Raw genomic sequence first — 26,173 nt, 5'->3', positions numbered from 1 at the left:
TGTTCTGTTCAGAGAACATTCAGAAATAATATTTTTATAATTGGAACGTGAACGTTAGCAAAAAGCAAAATGTTATTAGAACATATTTTTGTTAGCTTGGATACTATTTTTTCACATACAGTTTTGTACTAGGTAGTAGTAAATTCAGATACAGACTTTCTGGTGTTTTTATTTTTATTCAGGTTTAAAATTATTCTTTGGCTAGTTCACTAAGTAGGCACATCAATTGGAGTCTACTCCAGCAGGGACTTATGACATTGATAGGTCACTGCTAGGGCTTTCTAGATGGTTGCTAAGTGGGTTTATTACTTGCCCAAGTCAAAAGACGATATCCCTATTTTATCGTTTATCATGTGAAAATTATCAACCAGCTCAACCAGATGCATAATCTGAGGTATCATCCATCTCTGAGTTATGCACCACCAAAGATTACATTTATACATTTGGCAGATCTTTTATCTAAATACCTAACCTTAAGGATGAGCAAAGAAATAGTGAATTCCGTAGCAAGCACCAATGATATATAATTAATTAAGTCTAATAGCACTGAAAATGCTGTTTATTGGTATTAATCTGGAGAATGGTGCTGGTGCACAATGCAACAATCATTTGCATCAGAGACTTAAATCAATATCTCTCACCTCTAGGGGATCTTGAGATGAGGTCCTTTGTGCCAAGAGGTTAGGCTATGGGGGCTGGGCAGAAAACTAGGGCCTGTCAACCATTCTTTATTGATTAGCTCCTTGAACCTCTGCTGATGCTGTGAGGGGGTGGTGAGGCTTCCTTTCTACCATGTCCTTCTGTCTGTCTCTTACTTCTCTTTTCTTTTTCTTCTTCAGTCTAGGGCAGGCAGATTTATGACTCCATATGGATAACCTAGAAATGCTCTATTCCCTTTTGTGAGTTAAAAGAGGTCTAGAGTCTAGACTTAAAGAGTTCATCAGATTTCCTACCATATTCCAACCCTACCTAACTCCACCTTTCGGTACTTACATTCTTTTCGTACATTCTTTGTTATATTCACTAGATGCTGCTTGTGTACTTAAAGTTGCCGAAGAACATGTTTTTAAAAGATGTAATATAAGTCTAAGGTGTCCCCTGAATGTGTCTGTGAAGTTTCAGCTCAAAATACCCCATAGTTGTTTTTTATTAATTTTTATAACTGCCTATTTTGGGGCATCATTAATAAATGCGCCGATTCAGGGTGTGCGGCCCCTTTAATTCTCGTGCTCCACGCCCCAAGAGCTCACGCTTGCCTTAAACAACATTAAAAAGTTCACACAGCTAATATAACCCTCAAAATGGATCTTTACAAAGTGTTCGTCATGCAGCATGTCTAATCGCGTAAGTATGGTATTTATTTGGATGTTTACATTTGATTCTGAATGAGTTTGATAGTGCTCTGTGGCTAACGGCTAATGCTACACTGTTGGAGAGATTTATAAAGAATGAAGTTGTGTTTATGAATTATACAGACTGAAAGTGTTTAAAAATGAAAATAGTGACGGCTCTCGTCTCCGTGAATACAGTAAGAAACGATGGTAACTTTAACCACATTTAACAGTACATTAGCAACATGCTAACGAAACATTTAGAAAGACAATTTACAAACACCACTAAAAATATCATGATATCATGGATCATGTCAGTTATTATTGCTCCATCTGCCATTTTTCACTGTTGTCCTTGCTTGCTTACCTAGTCTGATGATTCAGCTGTGCACAGCCAGACGTTCTGCCCTTGTGTAATGCTTTGAACATGAGCTGGCATATGCAAATATTGGGGGCGTACACCCCGACTGTTACCTAACAGTCGGTGTTATGTTGAGATTCGCCTGTTTTCTGGAGGTCTTTTAAACAAATGAGATTTATATAAGAAGGAGGAAACAATGGAGTTTGAGACTCACTGTATGTCATTTCCATGTACGGAACTCTTGTTATTCAACTATGCCAAGATAAATTCAATTTTTGAATCGAGGGCACCTTTAAACTTTATATTAGTCTAATTTGTTTATTTTATACTTTGACTATTTCATAATGCTTATTGTGATTTCTACACTCAACTGTTTATTTGAGCAAGATTTATTCTTTCTAAGAGTTTTTGGTTATATTTTATTTTATTTCCATTGTGCTTTTTGTATGTATTCCTGGTTTATCACCTGTATGAAAAGACAGAACGATGTTATCATCGCAAATTTTAAGGTGTTTCTCTCTATGACTATAAGTCATTGATAAGAAACTTCAAGATACAACCCCCTCTCTTAGCTCACAAGCAGGCAAAAGTGGTATGTGGATATATTTTCTGTTTATGATTTTAAAGGCTTATGTGTGTTTTCCATTTAACTGATTGTATGACTGATGCTTGTTTTATATGTCGATTAGTGCATTAAACATCTGTGAGAAAACAACCTCAGCCTTCACATTGTGACTACTTGTGTGTAGCATATTGAGTCCCTTGAGGATTATTTAAAGCCTAAAATGACATGGTATAGACCTTATGTAGCCCCGTCCCTTTTCAGCGCTGCGCTCGTTGTCTTTTGACTTCCGGCTTGTATTTCCACAGCGATCTTATGTATTTATGAATGAAGTCCACTTCACCAGCTAATTATTCTTCAACAACTATGCCATAGAAATATACAGGGCTACCGCTAAAACGGAAGTTCAAAGACAATATTCTAAAGATGGCAGCGCACTTGTTTCTCTGGAAAATAAGGTCTATAGTTTAAAAGCTAATTGCGCTAGAAAGGCCAAGGATATGGGTTTGATTCAGAGAATGCATTAACTAATCAAATGTTTAGTTTGAATGCATTATAAGTTGAAAATAGCATAGAATATAAACTTTCAGCTGCATATTAGATGTGCAGCATCTCCAAAAAAATGTAATTTCTCCTGTCTTATCATTGTCCTTTAGATCAAGTCAGATCAAGAGCATTTCAGTGGAAACAGAACTGCAGGGCACTACATTGTTCAAGTACACACAAACACCCTCCATTTGTAACCATAAAACACTCAACAGTCTGTGTCCTGACTCCTGAGGGACTGAAAAACATTTTGAGCTCTATTTGCTGTTTACCACAAGTAGATTAAAAAAACAAACGCAAAACAATGAATCATTTGAATTCTTTTGTGGATGAAGATTTATTAAAAAAAAAAAAACTAACAAGTTAACAAAAACTGCCTGTGAATAGAAAACATCTTACTATTGAACTTAAAGGGATTCTGCTAAAATTGAAATTTTTTCATCCGAATGTTTTTCTCTAGAACACAAAAGAAGAAATTTTGAAAAATATGTTTTTCTCAGTGTTTCTGGTCCATACAATGAAAGTCAGTGGGGTCTAACATCTAACATGAGGGCAAGTAAGTGATTTTCAATTTTAGGTGAACTATCCCTTTAAGCAGGGTTTTGGGTTAATACAGATAATACATTTAATAAACTAATGGTACTGGCCTGTTTTCCAATGGCTAAATTCTAATTATCTTGTTCTTTATGCTCCATTTAACAAGATAATCAATTAAGTGATGAGTTCTAATATCAATTCTGACTTTATGAATAGGAAAAATAACCAACCAACTGTGTGCTAACTAAAATATGGAGACAGGGATAGCTACAGGTCGGAGTAATGGGCGAGCCGAAAGGTGAATTGCAAAAACTAACACCTAACCTCACCCCACACCCTGACAGACAGCTTTCACGACCAATGATAAAGACCTTTATCCATACCCCAACCTTTCGCTATGCCCATTACTCCAACCTGCATATACCCACACTTGAAAATATGTGCATTTCATTCACTGTAGAAAAAAAAAAAAGTATACCCACAGTTATGCTTAACACACAAAAGAGGCAAATTACAGCAATAATTACAAATTGCAAAGTTCTTACTAGGATATATGGGAACAATAAAACATTGTTAATACAAATATATATATATATGCTTTTTTGCAGATCCGAGCATGACTGCCATGTTCATATATGCCTAAATGAACAGAACTAAGAGAGAAAATGCACCAGATTCCGAAACAAACAATCCAAATGAACCATGTGTGAAAATGACCTGAAATTGTCCTCAGAAATTGGTATATCTCATATGGTATTTCCTTCTCTTGCACATTCAGAGAATCTGATTTGCAAGTAAATTCTGGGAAAACTCTCAGAGGAATTGCCCAAAAGCAAATGGTGCAGTGTGGTCTTTTATATTCGGTTTAATATTCATTAAAATAAAGGAGGAACAGAGATAGATAAAGAGAAGAAAAAAAAAAACACCAAATACAGCAAGTCAATCCTTGAGACGAAATATCACCTCCAGCACTCGTGCCCTTCACAAGACTATCAGCCGCAGACAGACTCTATTATAAACAGCACAGATGCTTTGAACAGAAAGAGAGATAGAGATACTATTCGAAATCCAAGGACCCAAACAGATGTGCATTATTGATCGTATCATGAACCCTAAGATAAATCTGCATTTGAACTGTGTGGACTTTCTGTACTCAAAGCTTTCCTAAATAAAAAAGAAAATGCATTTTTTATTTTTCTGAAATTAAATCTGTATAGATAACACACATTTACCGCATTGCAAATAACTAACAGATGCTGCACAGTTCTATGCAATTCCAAACTAATTGATACAATGAAGGTAAATTATGACCCCAATTTTTGGCTGGCTTGGAAAGACAAGCTGTATCATGATTTGCATGATAGAGTTAATTAAAGACAAGCCCACGGGGCAGACTACAGTAGCCAGAGGGGGAGCTGCCACGAAAAAATGCAATTACTGACACAATTTCATGACAGTTATTCACTGCAAATGACTCACTGCTGTCAGTAAATAACTATAAATGTCTGAGATAAGCATTCATACACATTGTCAAACTAAACAAAGACCCATTAGTTATAGTCATTGCTTTACTTCAGGGGAATTTAGGGGTCATTAGGGTAACACAGTGACACTCATAAAATAATTAAGATTCATTCTTTGAAATAAAATGGGTCCAAATAACATCAAATGATATTTCTATGTGACTTTAAAAATGTGAATTTTTATTTGAGCTAGTCTTTATTTTTTATACTACACTGAAAACACCAATGAAGACAACCTAAACAAAGGTCAAAAGGTCAAGTTACTCTGCTTCAATGGCGGTCATCTTTTCCGTTCAGTTTATATAAGCAACAGACACTATTGTTTAAAAGTTTGGGGTCAATAAGAATTTTTTAAAAGAGATTAATACTTTAAATTGATCAAAAGGATCAGTAATGACTTTTATAAAGTGTTCTAAAGATTTATATTTCAAAGACATGCTATTTTTGAATGTTCAATTCAACAAAAAATCTTGAAAAAGCATCAAAATTTCCACAAAAATATTAAGCATCACAACCGTTTTCAACATTGGCATTAATGAAAAATGTTTCTTGAGCACCAAATCAACATATTAGACTGAAGGATCATGTGACACTGAAGGATGTTGTAATGATGCTTAAAATACAGCTTTGCCATCACAGGAATTACATTAAAATATATTCAAATAGATTATGTAATAATTGCAATAAAATTTCAAAATATTACTGTTATTATCAAATAAATACAGCCTTGGTGAGCAAAAGAGACTTCTTTCACAACATTTTCAAAACATTAAAAATCTTCCCAACCCCAAACCTTTGAACGGTACTGTAGTTAATACAACACATCACATGTATCCCTACCCCTCTTTGTCATCAGTCACACTGTGCAGCCACAGTCCCTGGATCACTGCAGCAGTAAGAAAATATCTTGTTCCATCTTTTTATTGTCATCAGTTTTCCTCTGTTTCTCTCCTTTCATCCCTATCTCTTCATCATTTCACTTCTCTAAAAGAGTCCATTTGTCCCAGATATGTTACAGTGTGGTCAGTTGAATACAGCAATGGGTGTCCACTTTAGATGGTTACCGTTCACTCCATTTGCCTCATTGTTCTTAACATTAAGGATGTAAGAAAACCAAACAATGAAAAAAAGCATGGACTGAGAGTGAATATGATGTTTTATAAATAGTTTTGAGAGAATTTTTATAATAATAAAAGTATATACAAATAGCTTCACACATGGCATCACACTTAATAAGCCAACAACATGCTATTGAGTAAACATATTGCTGGGATTCAGACAGAGATACACAAAAAGAAGACAAAATTTCCCAGCAGAGATAGACTTTATGGGCCAAAGATTCTTCATAAACCTATGAAACCAGAATCAATCCTCACTTGAGCAAGTCTACAATTTACCTACAGCACAGCAATGACTCAATTTCTTTCAACAATATTTCAAAACGTATAAAAATTGCTGGGTTAAATAGGGACAAACCCAGAGATTGGGTTGTTTTCAACCAGCCATTTTTTTCAACCAATTTTGGATTTATTTATTTTTTAAGCCAGCAATATAGTAATATAGTAAAAGGCATGTTTTTGCTCACCCCCAAATAGGGGCAAAATTTGTGGGGTATTTTAAGCAGAAACTTGACCAGACCATCTTGTGAAAGAGGGCATAATAGGTGCCCTTTAACCCAACCTGCTGGGTTTGTCCATATTTAACCCAACTTGGGTTGCCTTTAACCCAGCATTTTTTACTTACAAAACAATAGGCTACCATGAAAATTCTTTGGTACTGTTAGTGACAGGTTAAAATACATATCAAATATTATCATGAATCCTGTCATTTACAGACATTTATATTGTTCCAGACCTATACACATATACATAGCCTACATATCAGACCGTCGAAGCTATGTTTACCTCCTGCAGCTGCTCTAACTCCTGTTTGAGAGCCTCCTGCTCGGTCTCGAGCTCCGCGTACTGCTGCTTGAGCGTCTGGTTCTCCTCCAACACCACCAGACCGCATTCCGCAGCCCGAATCTTCTCCCGGTTCGCTTCTGCGAGCTCACGGGTCAGCCTTTCCACCTCTGCCCGGTACTGATCCACCGATTCCCCGCATCCTCCCCCGGCTGCCATCGCCTAATCTCTGCGTCCTCCGTTCCTGTCACTCGCGCGCTCTCAGAGAGGCGGAGGCTGATGAGGAGATTCAGGTGAATGCTGCAGTCCGTCCGTCCCGATGCGCCTCCTGTTTGCCGATGATTAAATGATGTTTAAACGAGTGACATGGGCTGGACTCGATTGTTTCATTGTAAGCAGTGCTGTGATAAACTGCACCATTGTTCTATCTATCAAAAACACATTTTTTACTTAAAATTTTATGAAGAAAACCGGCGCCATCTACCCGGAATGCAAAGTGTGCAGAAGTTGAATCTGTCTCTCAACATGTGACGTCACTCCCTCTCCCCGTCCCTCATCGTTTATTTTATTAGATATTAGTATCATTAGTAGCCTATATTGTTAGTAGTGGGCCTATATGTAGCCTATACAGTTCAGTCGAAGAGAGAGTGCAATTATAATAGAATTAGTAGTCTAATATGTAAATTATAATAATCAATTCTAATTCGACACATTAATTTAGCCTATTATTATTCAGTGGGGTATATAATGTACAGCAAATAGGCTAAATCTGATCCTCGGGGGGAAAAAAAAGTGATAATTTCTGAGATTTTCAGATTAGGGCTAACCTTACTAGAATGCTATTGTGATTGAGAACAAGAATCTTATTATTAAATACCATTCAGCCACCTGCTGGAGAAGAACGTACATTACACGCTTAAAGAGAAGTGGTTGAAATTATGAGCAAAAATACTAATAATATTAATAATGCTCAATTGCGCTTTTCTGGAATGGAAACACCATGGACCATTTCTAAAGTGACCATATTGTCTAATTATGCACAGCTCTAAAATATGTAATCAGCAAAATGCTCTTTGAAAGTGCTCTATCTCTTTAAATGATATTTAAAAATCCAGTCATCCAGAACGACTGGACAAGTCATGCAAATTCATTGTTCAAAATGAGTGGAAAGGTTGTAGAACTCATTATGTATCATAGCCATAATCTTGAGCATTGACTAGTTAGCCAACAACTTGAAGGCCACTGACATCACAATCTCATTTCCAAAAGAATGTGCTTTGAGTCTTAAAGCTGCTCTGAAGATCAAATTCATGGCTATAACTAATGATATAGTTGTGTAAGTGTAAATCACTGTGGATCTACTGCCAATGAAACAATTAATGCTTAATGTAACACTGAATGTGACACGTTCCAGATCCAGAGAGCACTAGAATGAAGCATGCCTAAGGACATTATATGAAGAAGAGAACAGGCTGAGAAAAAGACCTCATGACACACTGTACTTCCGGATGTCTGTTCTTCACCAGACTGCATGTGATTTCATTTTCTCATATACTGTGTGGCACAGGTTTCAACTTTTCAAATGTTAATTTGATTGGCCAGGAAATGGCAAGCACGTCATTATAAATAATAAGTGAAAAAGAGGGTGAAAGATCACATGTGTATTATCTGGAAAACTTCCTTGACTTTCATAATCATTAACTACAGGATGGCACAGTCAAAACAGTGAGATTCATTTCATCTGAGGAAAGTCCGTTAAGGTAAGTAAACGGCATGTTTAACATTATCTAATGATCTAATGAAAGAAATCTTCTCATGTTAACAAGAATCTCTAAATGGGCATCCAATTGGGTTGATTTGATGAGATAATGATTGGATGATTAGGTTTGTACTGTCACTATCTAAGATAAATCTGCAAAATGAGAGACATGTGATACATAGTTTTGGGAAGTCTTGCATTGGCTTGGTTGTGAGAGCTTTAATGTAAAACCTTTACAAGAAAGAAAGGGGATATTTTTCAGAGTTTACTCCAAAATGTTTATTTTTGAAAGTCAGGTTTTTATATATAGGCACATAAATTTAAGACTGAGCAAAAAATCTACTACTCAGGAAAAAAAAACCCAGTTCATTATGTTCACACGTTGTCATGCCATATGGGTTAAATTGGGAACCTGCCATCACATGAATACTGCCAGTATAGTATCACAGGTTTTAAAAATAAAATTAATATCAAATAATTGCTATAATATGAAGGATAAAAGCATCTGGCAAAATAATGAATGTAAACAAACTGCAGTGTAAGAAAATCTTGCAGGAAAACAATTTCAGCAAATCATGAACTTTATGTGAATAGAATAATATAAAATATTTGTAATGTGGATGTTTGGGTTATTTCATTTTTTAATTTATTGTTATACCCTATATATATATATATATATATATATATATATATATATATTATTGTATTTTTCATTTTAATTAGTGTTAATTAAATAAAATAATGAAAATGAGAAATGTTGCTCTAGCAACTGGCTGAAACAGAAAAGTTTACGGTTAACGTTTATGTTATTTTAAGTAACAAAAATGTAATGGTTTTTAGTTAACCCTGCTCCAACCTAGCAATCATTCAGCAACATAAAATGACCTTTGCTCTGAGAGATGTAATGTAAATTTTTTGCTATTGTTTTTGATTGAAAGAAAGATTTCCAAAGTGCATTGCATGGCGATTAACATGCATGCAAATGCATTGGTGCATATGCGCACATTTGTGTGTTTGTGTCAGTGTGTATTCTTAAGCCAGAAAGAACTCTGCTCCAGCAGCACGTGGCTCTGGTCAGCTGCCTGCAAGTTGTGGTGTAATTGAGTTCACATGAGCAGCTGATGGGTCCCATAGCATTTACAATCAGCAGCAGCATCCCCAAACCCAGTCCCGTGTCTCTGTTTTTTCCCCTCCTTTCTCCTCTCTCGTTTCTTCTTTATTATGCTGTCCTTAACTAGCTCTTGCCCTCTCTCTTATTAGAATTTCCATTGAGAATTCTATACTGCCTCCTGTCTCCACACTCATGGCTCCAGAGAAGACCAGTGATGGGCTGGACAACTATGCATTTACTGTGAGTAATTAATAAATTGTCCATTAATAGACAAGAGATTTGATGTAGAAGTACTCGATTCTTTCTTAAATTAGTCTTAGAGCTTCTAAAAATGGACAGATTGAATCCAGGGACATTGAAATTTGAATGTACTATGTAATCATGGGTCTTGTTTTCATTGCGTAAATCTACAACTTGCGTCAGACTGCAGTTATAAGATCCTTAAAATCACACAGTTGTAAAAATCTATGGTGTGTGGTAATTTCTTTTTATGACCGAAGATTCTAATCACCCAAGATGATTCAAACATTACTTATGTGTTTGTTATTGTGGTCATGCTCTGTGTTTTAGTGATTGGAATGTGTAACTGGAGCAATGTGTGTGTGTATCACTCAGCCCATATAATGCTTCGGTTTTGATATATAAAATCATTAAGTTATTATTTAGCATAAAGCACCAATTTATTTGATGCTTGTGTACATTTTGATGGAGATTGTTAGACATTGCAGTCAATTTTATTATAAAAAACAGCAATACAAAACCAAGAGACCCATCTCTCGGGAGCGAGGTGCATTGGTTTTTATTTACAAATCCAAATGAATGTAGAGGAAGTGAAAAAATATTTACATGTGCCATGTGATATTGACTGAATTAGGAAAGGTTGATGATTGACAACTGCTGGATCAGAAACTGTTTAATCTTTTTTGACTTTAGGTTGATGGTGTTGACCGCTTCTGTGAGTTACCAGAAAATATGAACGGAAGAGGTAGTTTTTCAGAGGAGGGAGACAGTAACAAGCTAGCATATTGTGTCACAGATATTCCACCATGGTACCTTTGCATCTTCTTGGGGATTCAGGTAAGCACTGTGCTCACGTATTTCTGTGAACACTGATTTATTGCATATCATTGGACTCACATAAATCAATTCAAATTTATCAATCTCAATTGGAGTATGCACTATGAACAGCACAGTATTCGTCAGTACCAATAAATATGTACAGTTCCAATATACAGTGTGGTCCAAAAATCTAAAACTACATTGACAATCTCTGAGATTTTCAATGCCTGCACATAAAGAGAAAGATCTTTACCCAAAGGTTATGACACAAAATGAGTAAGACATAATTAACCCTATAAAGCCTGACATATGAAAAAAGTCAGAAAAATCCTTTTATTTTTTTTAAGGAACAGTTTTGTGAGACAAAATATAAAAAAAAAGAAAATCTACAGAAAGTTTGATACACCTCAGTTTTATTCTGAGGCCCAAACTGAGCAAAAATATGCAATTTGGTGCAAATGTTATTTATATGGACAAAAAGTAAGGAAAATTCTGATTCATGTACCAAATATAATACTTTACAGGGTTAAGATTCAGCACTATTTTTAATTAAATAAGAAAATTTGTGACATTGATCATGAGAAGTCTTTTGTACAAATGGTCAAGTGTTTTTGGGGTCATTCTCAAATCATGCAGGAGAACAAGAGTTGTGCAGCTGACATTGAAGGACAGGAGGAACATAAAATCCATGCTAAAAAAAATTCCTATTCAACTTATATTGCTATGGTGACTATATAAACATGTTGCATTAAAGGGTTAGTTCACCCAAAAATGAAAATTCTGTCATAATTTATGTACCCTCATGTTGTTTCAAACACATAAGACTTTAGTTTATCTTTGAAACACAAACAAAGATATTGTAATGAAACATGAGAGATTTTTGTCCCTCCATTGACAGTCCATGTAATTACCACTTTAGCCGCTTTTCCATGAAATTACACGGAACAATTTGTCCCAGGAACTTTTTTCCAAGGAAATTTTCCCCCCAAACCTGTTGCTGTCTGCGTTTCCATCGCGGTCTAAAGTACCATGAAGATTAAGTCTGGTGATGGAGGACTGCGCGCGACTTTCCAGTTTCTGCTGGAATTCATCCTCCACATATAAGCTTAAAGGGTCATGAAACACCCCTGTTTTACCCTGGTCGTTCACACCTCAAAGCTCAGAAAAGTCAGTTAAAATGGGCGTGTGAAGCTCTGGAAAAGTGGAAGTGTAGAGGGGGGAGAAGAGGGGAGAGAACAACCAATGAAGCACAGACATACAACACACTCATTATACAGAATAATAAATATTAATATATGAGCACGGAGAAAATGACAACAAACTCCCAAGCACAAGGGAGAAATGCGAAATAATATTTAATAGGGCTAATAATAGTCTACTTTGATTACATTTACAAGCACTGCAGGGTCAAAATCAGTCTTTTGTCTATTAAAATAATCGTGTCGTCGCGTTCAGATGCTACACCACTGTATCAGTGTCCAGTTTGCACATATAATTCATTTGAAGAAGACTTGATGGAATATGTGCAGGAGAATGTGTGAAATAAAAACTTTAAACACAGATATGAGCTATGTGGCACGTGGCTAGTGTTGTTAAACACAACGCGAAGCTCCGCGCTGAAACCGATCATATGCGCGCTCCGCGTGTGTAGCATAACATATTTTTCATGTGTTCGTATTCAAACTCCAGTTCTGACTGCATCGCAAGCAAAATACAAACAACACTCACGTGCTTACTGTGCTGAGGGAAACATACACACGGCTCGCGTGTTTGAACGCAGCTAGAGCAGGCAGAGGTGAATGAGCCGCACTTTTGTGACATTTGAATTCTCCGCTGTAATGTGATCTCACGCGAACATATTTTCCATTTGTGCTGGTAGATTACAGCAAAACAATCCACATGCACACAAACCTCTGCTCTGGTCGCGTCTCAGGAAAACACATTGTGTTGTAGCACTGAGGAAACGAACACCAACGATATGTCTCTGAATGACAAGAGACCGAGGCGAGAGAAGTGATACTTCCTCATGCATAATACCGCAATTGTAATCTTATGCATACTACAGCGCAGTGATTGGATTAAATGAGCTTTATGTCATGAATATATGTCGAGAATCGCTCGAAACGGTCTACGTCAGCATATTCGACCATGCCCATACTTGGGCGAAAGTACACGAAGACGTCAGATTTTGTGACTTTGCTCTGACTCAGCTTTTCAAACCGGAAGACAGAAATAGCTCTGAAAAATGCAAAAATAACTATTTTTCACTTATGAATAACATTAATGAGTACCTTTAGTGTTTTCAATGATGTGCAGCCTAATCTGTTTACATCTAAAAAAAAAGTGTTTTGGGGTTTCATAATAAAGCCTGAACCTTGACGTTGGTCCATCAGTCGTATTTTTTAAACTTCAGACTTTTAAAAATGGTGGTTGAAATAAAATGCTGCGTGGAGTCAACCAATCAAAATGCTGCGTGAACTCAACCAATCTGCATGATTAGCGCTCAAGTCCCACCCCCAAATGTCCCTGAACTTTGAAAAAGTACTACCTCGTGAGCAGGGACTTTCTGAGGGAGAAATTTTTACTTAATTTAGACTCTGGTTCCAGCGGTCAAAACACACCGAGTACCACCCCTAGTTCCTAGGGAAAGTTCCTGTGGTGGAAACACAGCTTATGACGCTTCAAAAAGTTCATAAAGTGAGCATAAAACTAATCTATATCAATTGAGCGGTTTAGTCCAAATTTTGAAGAGACACAATCGCTATAATGAACAGATACAATTTAGGCTTTTATTCACACATTCATCAACACACACGTCAGATATGGTAAACGTAATCTCAAGTATGCTTGCTTGATGTGCGAGAACCACTGAGGTTCTTTGGTTAGGCAGCATGTTTGAGTTTACGCAAAAAAAAATTAGGTTTGTTCTCGCTCATCAGGCAAGTACGGTTGAGCTTCTAGTTATGTTTTCTGATCAATGTTGGTAGTTCTGTATACTGTCAATGGAGGGAAATAAATCTCTCAGATTTCTTTAAAAATATCTTCATTTGAGTTTTGAAGATGAACGAAAGTCTTAGGGGTTTGGAAAGACACAAGGGGGAGAAATTGATGACAATTTTTTTCTTTTTTTGGGGAGTGAACTAACACCTTTAAATTAATAAATTATGCAAAATAAAAGCATTTTCACTAGTGATCTCAGAATTTTAGACTTCACTGTACATAGAATGTGTTTAGTAGGTTACTGAAAGACACACATAACTATTTCTCTCCATCTCTCTGACAGCACTATCTTACAGCGTTTGGTGGCATCATAGCCATTCCTCTGATATTGTCTCAGGGTCTTTGTCTACAGCATGACGGCCTCACACAAAGTCACCTTAATCAGCACTATTTTCTTTGTGTCTGGGTTGTGCACCTTACTGCAGGTCACTTTTGGAGTGAGGTATGGTTCATTATATCACTCATGGCAACATCATATGTTTCACAGGGAAACCTCATGAAAAATTGCACAGCAGAATTCAAAATAGTGACAGAACCAAGGCCAAAGTCAGTGTACTGGGTGGGAAGTTAGATAATGATGTGTAAAGATTTTTTATAGATGAGGTGTTGGTTAAACAACGAAACACTGAGAGTGTTTTGATCATTGTCATAAATCAGTGTTGTGTTGTGGTTACTGAGACACAAGGGACTTTCTCTGTGAATTATTTAACCATGTGTGGTTAATTAATGAAAAGCTGTTTCTCTTATAGCAAATAACTGCAGATGCCTTTACACTTGGAGTGAATGTGTTCCTTGTTTAATTATAAGATTACCTGGATTTTGTGAGGTATGTTTATGATGCTATCCAATTTGCAGGGCATAAGTTTTTATGTATTTATTTTGACTGTTCTTCTGAAGACTCTGAAAAGTTACTTATGTTCCAGATAAACCAGCTCCTGAGGGCAACAATCCAAATATTCAGTCCAAGGGTTCATTGACCTAGGAAAGTGTGAATAATGTAGACTTAGCAATGTTTTCACAGTCTGATAAGCCTCTGCATGTTTTAGACTGAAATCCATTGTGTTCTTCTGCTAGGGCTGTTTTGCCTGAATAACAGGCCAAAGAAATCCTGCAATGCTAACTCTACACTACAGACCATAAGAACTTCGAGAGCATTAGCATTTATGCTAATCACACATGATGAATTTGTAAACAATCCATAACTGATGTTACAGCAGTTATAATATGTGGGACATTGGTCAGACTGCTTCCTGCAGTAGCTGAAAACCATAATAGGATTAGGAATTTTCCATCTTAGCATGAAGTTCAGCACATTTTAAATCCTCATTCCTCAGGCCTCTCAGCTGAGGAGCTCCCTTTTGTGTGAAGCAGTAGGATTGTTGTATAATTAGTTCAAGAAAATTTGTCTTAGCACCCCTAAAACTATCTAAATTACCTTTTGTAGGTGTAACTGATATTGTGAAAGCTTGCAGTATAAATGCATAAAATGGCTCTAGATGTTTACTTGTAGGAACGTTGTAAAATAAGTCATTATATAACATTTAATGAGATTTTTTTTTAGTTTTTTAGCTTGGTGAAATGGATTAATTAGGAATCAGTAAGGGTTATGAAACAGCATGAAACGGAAGTTGCAATAGTCTATTCTTCCCTATTGTGATATACATATCAGAATGTAGGACGGGACTTGATTTTGAACATTGGGAACTGATTGGATTGTTCACTATTTCTCTGCACTTTTTTAAAAAACAAAAATAACAATCAAAACCACAAGAGCTAGATTTTTGGTGACAAGGTTCTTCTCTTTCCTAATGCAAGGTTACCCATTCTCCAGGGTGGAACGTTTACGCTCCTTTCGCCCACCATGGCTTTGCTTTCAATGCCTGAATGGAGCTGTCCAGCCTGGACACAAAACGCCAGCCTGGTCAACACCACTTCACCCGAGTTCATAGAGGTTTGGCAAAGTCGAATGCAAGTGGTGAGTATCTCAGTAACTGATAGACCCCGCATATATGTACACTGCATTCCAAATTATTATGCAAGTGACATATCAGTAAGATTTCAGTAGAATAAACATTTAGATTTTAGTTTTTCTAAGAAAATGTTTGTTTGTTTATTTATCCATGTCTTTTTAGATAACTGGTATCAATCTCAGACAAAATAATTTGCCAGGTCTATGGAAACCCTACTTAGAGGTTGTTCCACATTATTAAGCAAGTCACAGTTCTCATGCAATATGGGGAGGAAGAAAGATCTTTCTGAAGATGAAAAGCATGAAATGGTGCAATGTTGTGCAAAAGGCATGAAAACAACTAATATGTTGTGAAAACTAAATGGAGATTATCAAATTATCATAAGATTTGTGAGTGATTAGAGCACAGCATAACTCGGTCAGATAAAGGCTTATTAATGAAAGTTCCTGTCAAAAAAATTAATTGTATTAAAAGGGCAGCTATAAAAAAGCCAGTGTTGAGCAGCATTTACAGTGGGTGTAGAAATACATGAAGACTCATTTTTAAATAGTTTGATTCACTGACTAATGCTGTACTACAATAGATGGTCTAAACGGATGGATTTCTGGATGGTTGGTGAATGGCCACCATGTTCCAACAAGACTGCGATGTCAGCAAGGAGCTGGCGGGTGATAATTTGGGCTGGAATATTGCGAAGTGAGATGGAAGGTCCCTTTAGGGTCTCTGAGGGTATTAAAATGACTTTTGCAAGATATGTGAAGTTCATAACTGTCCATTTTCAGCTATGATATAAAAAAAGAGGATAGTGCCTTCTGAAATACAATGCACTATGCACTATCCCATGCTGCAAAAAAACACCACAGCAATAAAACTGCTTTGAAAATGTATTTCTACCCATTGTAAATGTTTCTCTTTGTGAGCTTTGGTGTGGAGTGGCTGAAATGCATCTTTACGCACAACTGCCAGCCTGCATGGAGAGCTTCTTGAGACTCCAGAGACACCAGCAGCTTCAAATACCTGTTTGCTGCTCAACACTGGCTTTTTATAGCTGCCCTTTTAATACAATTAATTTTTTTTGACAGGAACTTTCATTAATAAGCCTTTATCTGAGTTCTGCTGTGCTCTAAATCACTCAGAAATCTTATGATAATTTGATAATCTCCATTCAGTTTCACAAAATATTAGTTGTTTTCATGCCTTTTGCACAACATTGGACCATTTCATGCTTTTCATCTTTAGAAAGATCTTTCTTCCTCTCCATATGGCATGAGAACTGTGACTTAAGTAGACCTGGCAAATTATTTTGTCTGAGATTGATACCAGTTATCTAAAAAGACATGGATAAATAAACAAACATACATTTTCTTAGAAAAACTAAAATCTGAATGTTTATTCTACTGAAATCTTACTGATATGTCACTTGCATAATAGTTTGGAACGCGGTGTAGAGTAGAGTAGTCCTAATTTTTATTTGCATAGTTAAAGAAGACATGAAATGGAAGTTGCGATAGTGTTTTTCTTCCCTATTTTGACATATATCTGAATGAAACGGCTTCCTGAACAAGATAAAATGTAGAGTGAGACTTGACTTTGTCTGTTGAGAATTGATTGGATGATTGTGGTTTGCTATTACTGTGATCTCATATGAGTGACAGGTTGTCCCGCCCTCGCCCCAGTAAACACGTCATCAGAAAAGTCATTATATTAGATTATATTAGAATCTGAAGCAAAAAATTGTCAAAATGACACTTTTTACATTTACAAATAAAATGGCTGTTAAAAAATGGACACTTTCTGGATGTCAAATTTGTAACATGTTCATAGTTAAAATGATGAAAATGATACACCTGTGGTCCTTGAGGGTCACCCCTGTGAACTTGAGGGAAACTCACTCCACTAAAGTGAGTACATTCACTAAAAATGACATCATTGCAAAAATAGTTAAATGTGAGAAAAGCATCGCTTGTTTGCAAGTTGCTTGATAACACGTGACTTAAGTAAGGAATAATTGACAACGGACCTTTGAATTCTTAGAAAATAATGTTGAATTCTTATTTTCTAAGAATTCAACGGCCCGTTGTCAATTATTTCGCTTATAAGTTACCACACCTCAAGTCACTGATCCGATGTTGTATTTCAAGACATTTGTCATGTTTTTGTCCTTAAAACACTCTTGTGTGTCGGACTAATTTCTTACGCATCTCATCCCAAGCCTCCGTTGCTAATTCCAAACGGTTCTGTATGAGTATGTGTCCGTACTACAGTATACAGTAGGCTACGTGTGTACGTTTGAAAGAGAGAGAGCGTGTGAGAGATTTTGCCCTTTCAGGACACAATAAAACGTATTTTGTGGCGAAAACCATGACAATTATTTGTCATTTTCATCCTGTTGTTTACTATATTTATTTGCTTGGTTATTAGCCGTGCATTTCCCTGAAAATAATTGCACTACTTAGAATGTTGGTCAACCAATCAGATTTGAGCATTCAACAGACCCGTAGTATAATATATAACCCAATGAAATTCATACTTTTTGGGCCACTGCATATTTAAATAGATGGAAAGGTAGAGGTAAAGATGTTATTTAACAGAAGATATACAAGATTATCTTGTTACAGCAACACAACATCAACACAATTCTGTTTCTGTTGTCTTCACAGCTCCAAGGCTCAATCATGGTGGGCTCCCTATTCCAAGTGCTGGTGGGATTCTCCGGTCTCATTGGCATCTTTATGCGTTTCATTGGCCCTTTGACCATCGCACCTACTATTTCACTAATCGGCCTATCGCTGTTTGACTCCGCTGGCATGAATGCAGGACACCATTGGGGCATCTCTTCCATGTGTGTACTAATTAATCATCATTAATCAAAATTTGAAGCAGGTACACTATAATCAATACTGTTTGGATTTTTTTTTTTGTCACTTACATGAAATGGTTACAGGTAATGCTCTTTTAAACTTAAAATGACACAGAGCCATAACACAGTCTTATTGTCCTCCACAGGACGACGTGTTTGATTGTGATATTCTCGCAGTACCTCCGTCATATTGCTATCCCTTTCCCCAAATACACCAAAGCCAAGAAATTTCACACCACCAAGATTTACATATTTCAGATTCTGCCGGTAAGTTTTATATCTGTTTTCTAAATATGAATGCTTCATAAAAACTCCTTCATAAGCAAGGTTTGTTTCCTCAGGTCCTGCTAGGAATCACTCTTTCTTGGTTGATTTGTTACCTGCTGACGATCTACGATGTCCTGCCCTCAGACCCTGACAAATATGGCTATCTAGCTCGGACTGACATTAAAGGAGACATTACCAGCAGGGCGCCTTGGTTCAGATTTCCTTATCCAGGTTTTACAACCAGCACAATTAAGACCAATAAAGTATTTTTAATGACCATTACTGTATCTTTACAGTAATCATAATGTATTATTGCTGTTGTATTATCACATAGGCTATTGACATCATCAATATAAGTTTTTATAGATATCTAATTCTTTTTCCAGGTCAATGGGGAGTGCCAACTGTTAGTCTGGCAGGGGTTTTTGGAATCTTGGCAGGAGTCATATCCTCAATGATTGAATCAGTGGGTGATTATCATGCCTGTGCCAGGCTATCTGGTGCCCCACCTCCACCTAGACATGCCATCAACAGGGGCATTGGCATTGAAGGCATTGGGTGTCTGCTGGCAGGTGCCTGGGGCACAGGCAACGGAACCACCTCCTACAGTGAGAACGTAGGAGCCTTGGGGATCACCAAGGTACAAAGTTTCACTTTTTTTTAATGATTGCAAAGGCTTACAACACTACTATCCACTATCTAACCCCCCCCACCACCCACCCAAAAAACAAAACAAAAAACAAATTAGATTGTGAGAGATTGTTTGGAATAATTTTCTGTGAACACTAACTGAGAGGAAACTTTCCTCTTTGCAGGTTGGTAGTCGCATGGTGATTGTGGCCAGTGGCTTTGTAATGATTATAATGGGAATGTTTGGGAAAATTGGAGCCATATTTACTACAATACCAACGCCTGTCATTGGAGGAATGTTTCTGGTCATGTTCGGGGTCATTATGGCTGCTGGTGTTTCAAGTCTACAGGTAAAAACCGATTTGTTAATGCAAAAGCTTCACATTAGGTGCTCATATTGTACCTACATACCAGTCAAAAGTTTGGGGTTAGCAAGAAATGTACAGTGGGTACGGAAAGTATTCAGACCCCCTTAAATTTTTCACTCTTTGTTATATTGCAGCCATTTGCTAAAATCATTTAAGTTCATTTTTTTCCTCATTAATGTACACACAGCACCCCATATTGACAGAAAAACACAGAATTGTTGACATTTTTGCAGATTTATTAAAAAAGAAAAACTGAAATATCACATGGTCCTAAGTATTCAGACCCTTTGCTGTGACACTCATATATTTAACTCAGGTGCTGTCCATTTCTTCTGATCATCCTTGAGATGGTTCTACACCTTCATTTGAGTCCAGCTGTGTTTGATTATACTGATTGGACTTGATTAGGAAAGCCACACACCTGTCTATATAAGACCTTACAGCTCACAGTGCATGTCAGAGCAAATGAGAATCGTGAGGTCAAAGGAACTGCCTGAAGAGCTCAGAGACAGAATTGTGGCAAGGCACAGATCTGGCCAAGGTTACAAAAAAATTCTGCTGCACTTAAGGTTCCTAAGAGCACAGTGGCCTCCATAATCCTTAAATGGAAGACGTTTGGGACGACCAGAACCCTTCCTAGAGCTGGCTGTCCGGCCAAACTGAGCTATTGGGGGAGAAGAGCCTTGGTGAGAGAGGTAAAGAAGAACCCAAAGATCACTGTGGCTGAGCTCCAGAGATGCAGTCGGGAGATGGGAGAAAGTTGTAGAAAGTCAACCATCACTGCAGCCCTCCACCAGTCGGGGCTGTATGGCAGAGTGGCCCGACGGAAGCCTTTCCTCAGTGCAAGACACATGAAAGCCCGCAGGGAGTTTGCCAAGATGGTGAGAAATATGATTCTCTGGTCTGATGAGACAAAGATAGAACTTTTTGGCCTTAATTCTAAGCGGTATGTGTGGAGAAAACCAGGCACTGCTCATCACCTGTCCAATACAGTCCCAACAGTGAAGCATGGTGGTGGCAGCATCATGCTGTGGGGGTGTTTTTCAGCTGCAGGGACAGGACGACTGGTTGCAATCGAGGGAAAGATGAATGCGGCCAAGTACAGGGATATCCTGGACGAAAACCTTCTCCAGAGTGCTCAGGACCTCAGACTGGGCCGAAGGTTTACCTTCCAACAAGACAATGACCCTAAGCACACAGCTAAAATAACGAAGGAGTGGCTTCACAACAACTCTGTGACTGTTCTTGAATGGCCCAGCCAGAGCCCTGACTTAAACCCAATTGAGCATCTCTGGAGAGACCTGAAAATGGCTGTCCACCAACGTTTACCATCCAACCTGACAGAACTGGAGAGGATCTGCAAGGAGGAATGGCAGAGGATCCCCAAATCCAGGTGTGAAAAACTTGTTGCATCTTTCCCAAAAAGACTCATGGCTGTATTAGATCAAAAGGGTGCTTCTACTAAATACTGAGCAAAGGGTCTGAATACTTAGGACCATGTGATATTTCAGTTTTTCTTTTTTAATAAATCTGCAAAAATGTCAACAATTCTGTGTTTTTCTGTCAATATGGGGTGCTGTGTGTACATTAATGAGGAAAAAAAATGAACTTAAATGATTTTAGCAAATGGCTGCAATATAACAAAGAGTGAAAAATTTAAGGGGGTCTGAATACTTTCCGTACCCACTGTATGTTCACCAAGGATGCATCAATTTGATAAACAAAAATAATAGTTAAAAATACAGTAAAAACAGTAATATTATAGAATATAATTACATACATAGTTGTTTTCTATTTTGACTTATTTTAAAATGTAATTTATTCCTGTGATGGCAGGAATCAGAATTTTCAGCATCCTTCATCCTTCTAATATACTGATTTGGTGCTCAAGAAACATTTCTTATTATTATTAATGTAAAAAACAGTTCTGTCATGACCACTCTCGGAGTGTTCGGCATATCAAGGGGTATGACAATGTTGATATGTTGGTCTTGGTGCTGCTGTAGGTTATTGCTGCTGCTGCTGCAGAGCAAGTACAAAACTTGATACTGTCAATTCATACATGACACGCTGCTGCTGTACAATATAGCGTACATGAATTTCCCGTAGCAGATCAATACAGGTGGAGCTGGGGAAGGTGGAGGGTTTCTGAAGCGCACTGCACTGCTAAGGCAAATGCTACCTAAGTATTTTAAGTTTGAGCAGTGAGCTCATTGGCTACTTATACAGCAGGAACTAATCAGCTGTGTCCTATAGATAACAATGTGATTACGAGTAGGTTGAGTTAATTGACCTATTAGCCTGCGCCATCTAGAGTTTCATGACAGAACTTTGTATTTGTGCTGCTTAATATTTTTCTGAAAAATATGATATTTTTTTATTCAAGGTTCTTTGATTATTAGAAAGTTTAAAAGAACAGATTTATTTGAAATGGAAATCTTTTGTAACATTATAAATGTCTTTACTGTCACTTTTGATAAATTGTATGCATCCTTGCTGAATAAAAGTATTATTTTTTTAATTTTCTTTCTTCATATGTTTAATATGATATATTGTTAACATGACTGATTTCTATTATTAATAGTATACAGACATGAATTCTTCACGGAACATCTTTATCTTTGGATTCTCCATGTTCACTGGGCTTACTATTCCTAACTGGATAATGAAAAACCCAACATCTATAGCAACAGGTATATAAACTTTGATCGGTACTGGAAAATCACATGCTACAAACTCTTTAGATAAAGACACATTTACAGTCAACATCCTGTATGTATTCCAATTACAAATATCTTGTGCTTTCTTTTTGTATTAGGAGTTGTTGAACTGGACCATGTACTTCTAGTGCTTCTGACAACCAGTATGTTTGTCGGAGGATTTTTTGGATTTCTGCTTGATAACACGATACCTGGTGAGTTCTGCTAATAATCTGCTTCAGTAACTGTACCAATTTTAACATCTGATTCATCAAGTAACTTGGCACCTTTGCAATAACAGTCTGTTTAATGTTCCCGCAGGAACGAAACGCGAACGGGCATTATTGCATGGAACAAGGCCCACCAAAATGAGTCAGACAACACCTTAGAAAGTGATGACGTGTATGGGCTTCCCTTTGGAATTACTACCTGCCTCTCTTCCTTCACATGGACCAAATATGTGCCTTCTGCCCTACACACAAAGTCACCACACAGGATGACCCACCATCCAGTCTGGATTCTTTGGACACCAAAGAGCCTAACAAAGATGATGCACACATCATAGCGGGGGTGGCATTATAGTCTATGATGGAGACATCCATCTTAAATCAGAGACAATTTAGTCTAAAGTAGAAAGGCTCCTAATTCTGTGATATAGTCATATTCAGAGTCATATTCAATTCTCTGTCATATTCAGAGGTATGGACTGAACTGGAAGGCAGCTACCCCCATATTCATAATTTAATATCTAATCTGAAGCAGTACTGTTCAAATATATCTCTCTATTTTTATCTTTATGAATTATCTGTAAACATAATGAGTAACACTTCACAATAAGGTCTTATTAGAAAATGTTAGTAAATTCATTAACTAACTTTATCTTACAATGAGCAATACATTTGTTACAGGATTTATTTTTTAATGTATTAGCAAATGTTGAAATTAACATTAAGATTAAAAAACGCTTTACCTTTTTTTTCATTGTTAGTTCATGTTAACTAATGAATTAATGTTAACTAATAGTACCTTATTGTAAAGTGTTACTGATTAATATTTTCTTTTCTTAATGGTGCTCTAGGGGTGATTTCAAATAAAGATGAGAAGTGCAAACATTTATTCATGTTTTGTTTCTTTTTAAAATGCTCATAATTTTAAATGGAATGATTATAGGCCTATTGCTGTCAAACTGTATTGTGTTTTGTACACGTTTTGTTTATAATTAAATAAAATCTTTATAAATATATCTTTATATATATATATATATATATATATATATATATATATATATATATATATATATATATATATACAGTACAGTTCAAAAGTTTGGAACCCACTAAGATTTTTAATGTTTTTAAAAGAAGTTTCGTCTGCTCACCAAGGCTACATTTATTTAATTAAAAATACAGTAAAAAACAGTAATATTGTGAAATATTATTACAATTTAAAATAACTGTTTTCTATTTGAATATATTTCACAAAGTAATTTATTCCTGTGATGGCAAAGCTGAATTTTCAGCATCATTACTCCAGTCTTCAGTGTCACATGATCCTTCAGAAATCATTCTAATATGCTGATCTGCTGCTCAAGAAACATTTAATGTGTACAATTGTACAAAATATTTGTGTACAATATTTTTTTTCAGGATTATTTGATGAATAGAAAGTTCAAAAGAACAGTGTTTATCTGAAATCTAATCTTTTGTAACATTATAAATGTCTTTACTGCCACTTTTGATTGATTTAATGCATCCTTGCTGAATAAAAGTATTCATTTCTTTAATTTCTTTTCAAAAAAATAAAAATAAAAATTCTTACTGACCCCAAACTTTTGAACGGTAGTGTATAATGCTACAGAAGCTTTGTATTTCAGATAAATGCTGTTCTTTTGAACTTTCTATTCATCAAGGAATCCTGAAAAAAAAAGTACACAACTGTTTTCAACATTGAAAATAATCATAAATGTTTATTGAGCAGCAAATCAGCATATTAGAATGATTTCTGAAGGATCATGTGACACTGAAGACTGGAGTAACGATGCTGAGAATTCAGCTTTGCATCACAGGAATAAATTACTTTGTCAAATATATTTAAATAGTACACAGTTATTTTAAATTGTAATAATATTTCACAATATTACTGTTTTTTTCTGTATTTTTAATTAAATAAATGTAGCCTTGGTGAGCAGACGAAACTTCTTTTAAAAACATTAAAAATCTTAGTGGTTCCAAACTTTTGGACTGTACTGTATATATATACATACAAACATAAATGATAGAGTACAAAATATATATTTTACAAAATAAACTTTTGGAATTCATGTGATGTCACTGAAGCTTTTTATTACGCTTAAAGGAACACACAATTTATAGATAATAAATCTGTTAACTGCTCTGTGGAGATCCTTAAAACACACCTGATGGACACATGCTGAAATATTGTCTGTATTTAAAGGGTCCTCAGAGACTCTAAACCCCAGATAATGAGGCCGTATAAAATATCTTGCCGTTGTAGTGTTGATTGACAGTGTTGAGGTGGCAGAGATAGTTCAGTAAAAGTTCCTAAAAAGATCCAAATACAAAATGAAACTGTAGCATGACAGTCAACAGGATTTAAAGTAACAAACGGTTTACAGTAAATAAGCTTTGCTGAGACAAGATTGTAGTAAGCTATTAGGCTGCAGTTTTTCTCAATTTCTAACACACAATTCATGAAACAATTCACCATTTTCTCAAACTATAAACACAATCTCAGAACTGCACACCAACTTGTACAAACCCCAAACTGTACCTGACTTTACCTACCATAGGCAGTAATTTCCTCAGTTTTTGCAAAAATACAGTGGGCTATGTGTAAAAAATGGCTACTAATTTAAAATCATGTGTTTGAGGGTGTACAACATGTGCTTTACTGTACATAGAATAGTGACATTTACTGTACTGTTACTGTGTATTATAATTATTCTGTGTAAGTAGTATAAAACCCTGTAGATGGTTCTTTCAGCTCTCTCACAGAGTCGCAGTGTTAGGATGCATTTTCTAAAGCACAATCACATTTATCCTGAGATTCTGATTGGTGTGCCATCAGTTTTGCCATAATGTTACTCATGGATAAGTGTGTGCTATTTCAGTTTACATTCTGCTGCTTAAATTAATTATATTATGTGTTTGTGTTTTATAAATGAGAAAAACTAAATGTTTTAATATCATTATTCTGCTTTTTTTCACTTGGCATGTGTTTTTTTTTAACCCACAAGATGGCGCTAAAGAACAACAGTTGACACACACTTCCTTTCAACACATTTTGGAGCTCCAATTTTCTCTATATACTACATTGTCAATGATCAGCTAAATTCATACCTTTGCAAATAGATTATGAACCATCATGGAAGCTCTTTGGTTAATCCAAAATCTTTTTTGCACTTTTGAGACCCCCTTTTTCCCCATTGAATCTGGCTATGGAGTTGCTGTAAGCATTTGCTATAAACGCATACCTACTTGTCTAATTGTCAAAATCAAGCCTAAGTGCATCAGCAGCAGATGTTCCTCTGCATTCCATTTGAAGGCGTTGCTGTTACAAATGCTCACATAAGTAATACAGTGTGAAACACACCCAAGGTGCATATGATTGATTTAGTGTTATGGAGCTTGGAGTGGAAAGCAGTGGTTTGTGAAAAACTGTGGTAGGTC

General features: G+C 36.3%; 2 protein-coding genes across 2 annotated transcripts in view; one reads left to right on the top strand and one right to left on the bottom strand.

Moving 5' to 3' along the window:
• bicd1a (bicaudal D homolog 1a) overlaps nt 1-7,290 on the bottom strand; it is a 50,077-nt gene extending 42,787 nt beyond the window's left edge. Inside the window, 3 exon segments of the mRNA XM_048168763.1 lie at nt 6,765-6,941; nt 6,944-7,089; nt 7,246-7,290. Of these exon segments, the coding sequence (XP_048024720.1) occupies nt 6,765-6,941; nt 6,944-7,089; nt 7,246-7,288 (366 nt within the window). The 5' untranslated portion in view covers nt 7,289-7,290.
• Nucleotides 7,291-9,645: 2,355 nt separating this feature from the next.
• Nucleotides 9,646-23,443, top strand: slc23a4 (solute carrier family 23 member 4). Its single transcript, XM_048168764.1, is given in 14 exon segments — nt 9,646-9,871; nt 10,565-10,708; nt 13,974-14,063; nt 14,065-14,132; nt 15,506-15,665; nt 18,321-18,502; nt 18,667-18,787; nt 18,862-19,018; nt 19,174-19,427; nt 19,603-19,767; nt 22,370-22,478; nt 22,604-22,699; nt 22,806-22,826; nt 22,829-23,443. Coding segments are annotated over 14 exon segments (1,836 nt in total). The 5' UTR covers nt 9,646-9,823; the 3' UTR covers nt 23,050-23,443.
• The last annotated feature ends 2,730 nt before the right edge of the window (nt 23,444-26,173 follow it).

This window comes from Megalobrama amblycephala, linkage group LG19 (genome assembly GCF_018812025.1).
Source record: "Megalobrama amblycephala isolate DHTTF-2021 linkage group LG19, ASM1881202v1, whole genome shotgun sequence".
Taxonomy (NCBI): domain Eukaryota; kingdom Metazoa; phylum Chordata; class Actinopteri; order Cypriniformes; family Xenocyprididae; genus Megalobrama; species Megalobrama amblycephala.
Note: the sequence above shows the minus strand (reverse complement) of the source record. Positions and strands in the feature narration are given on the sequence as shown.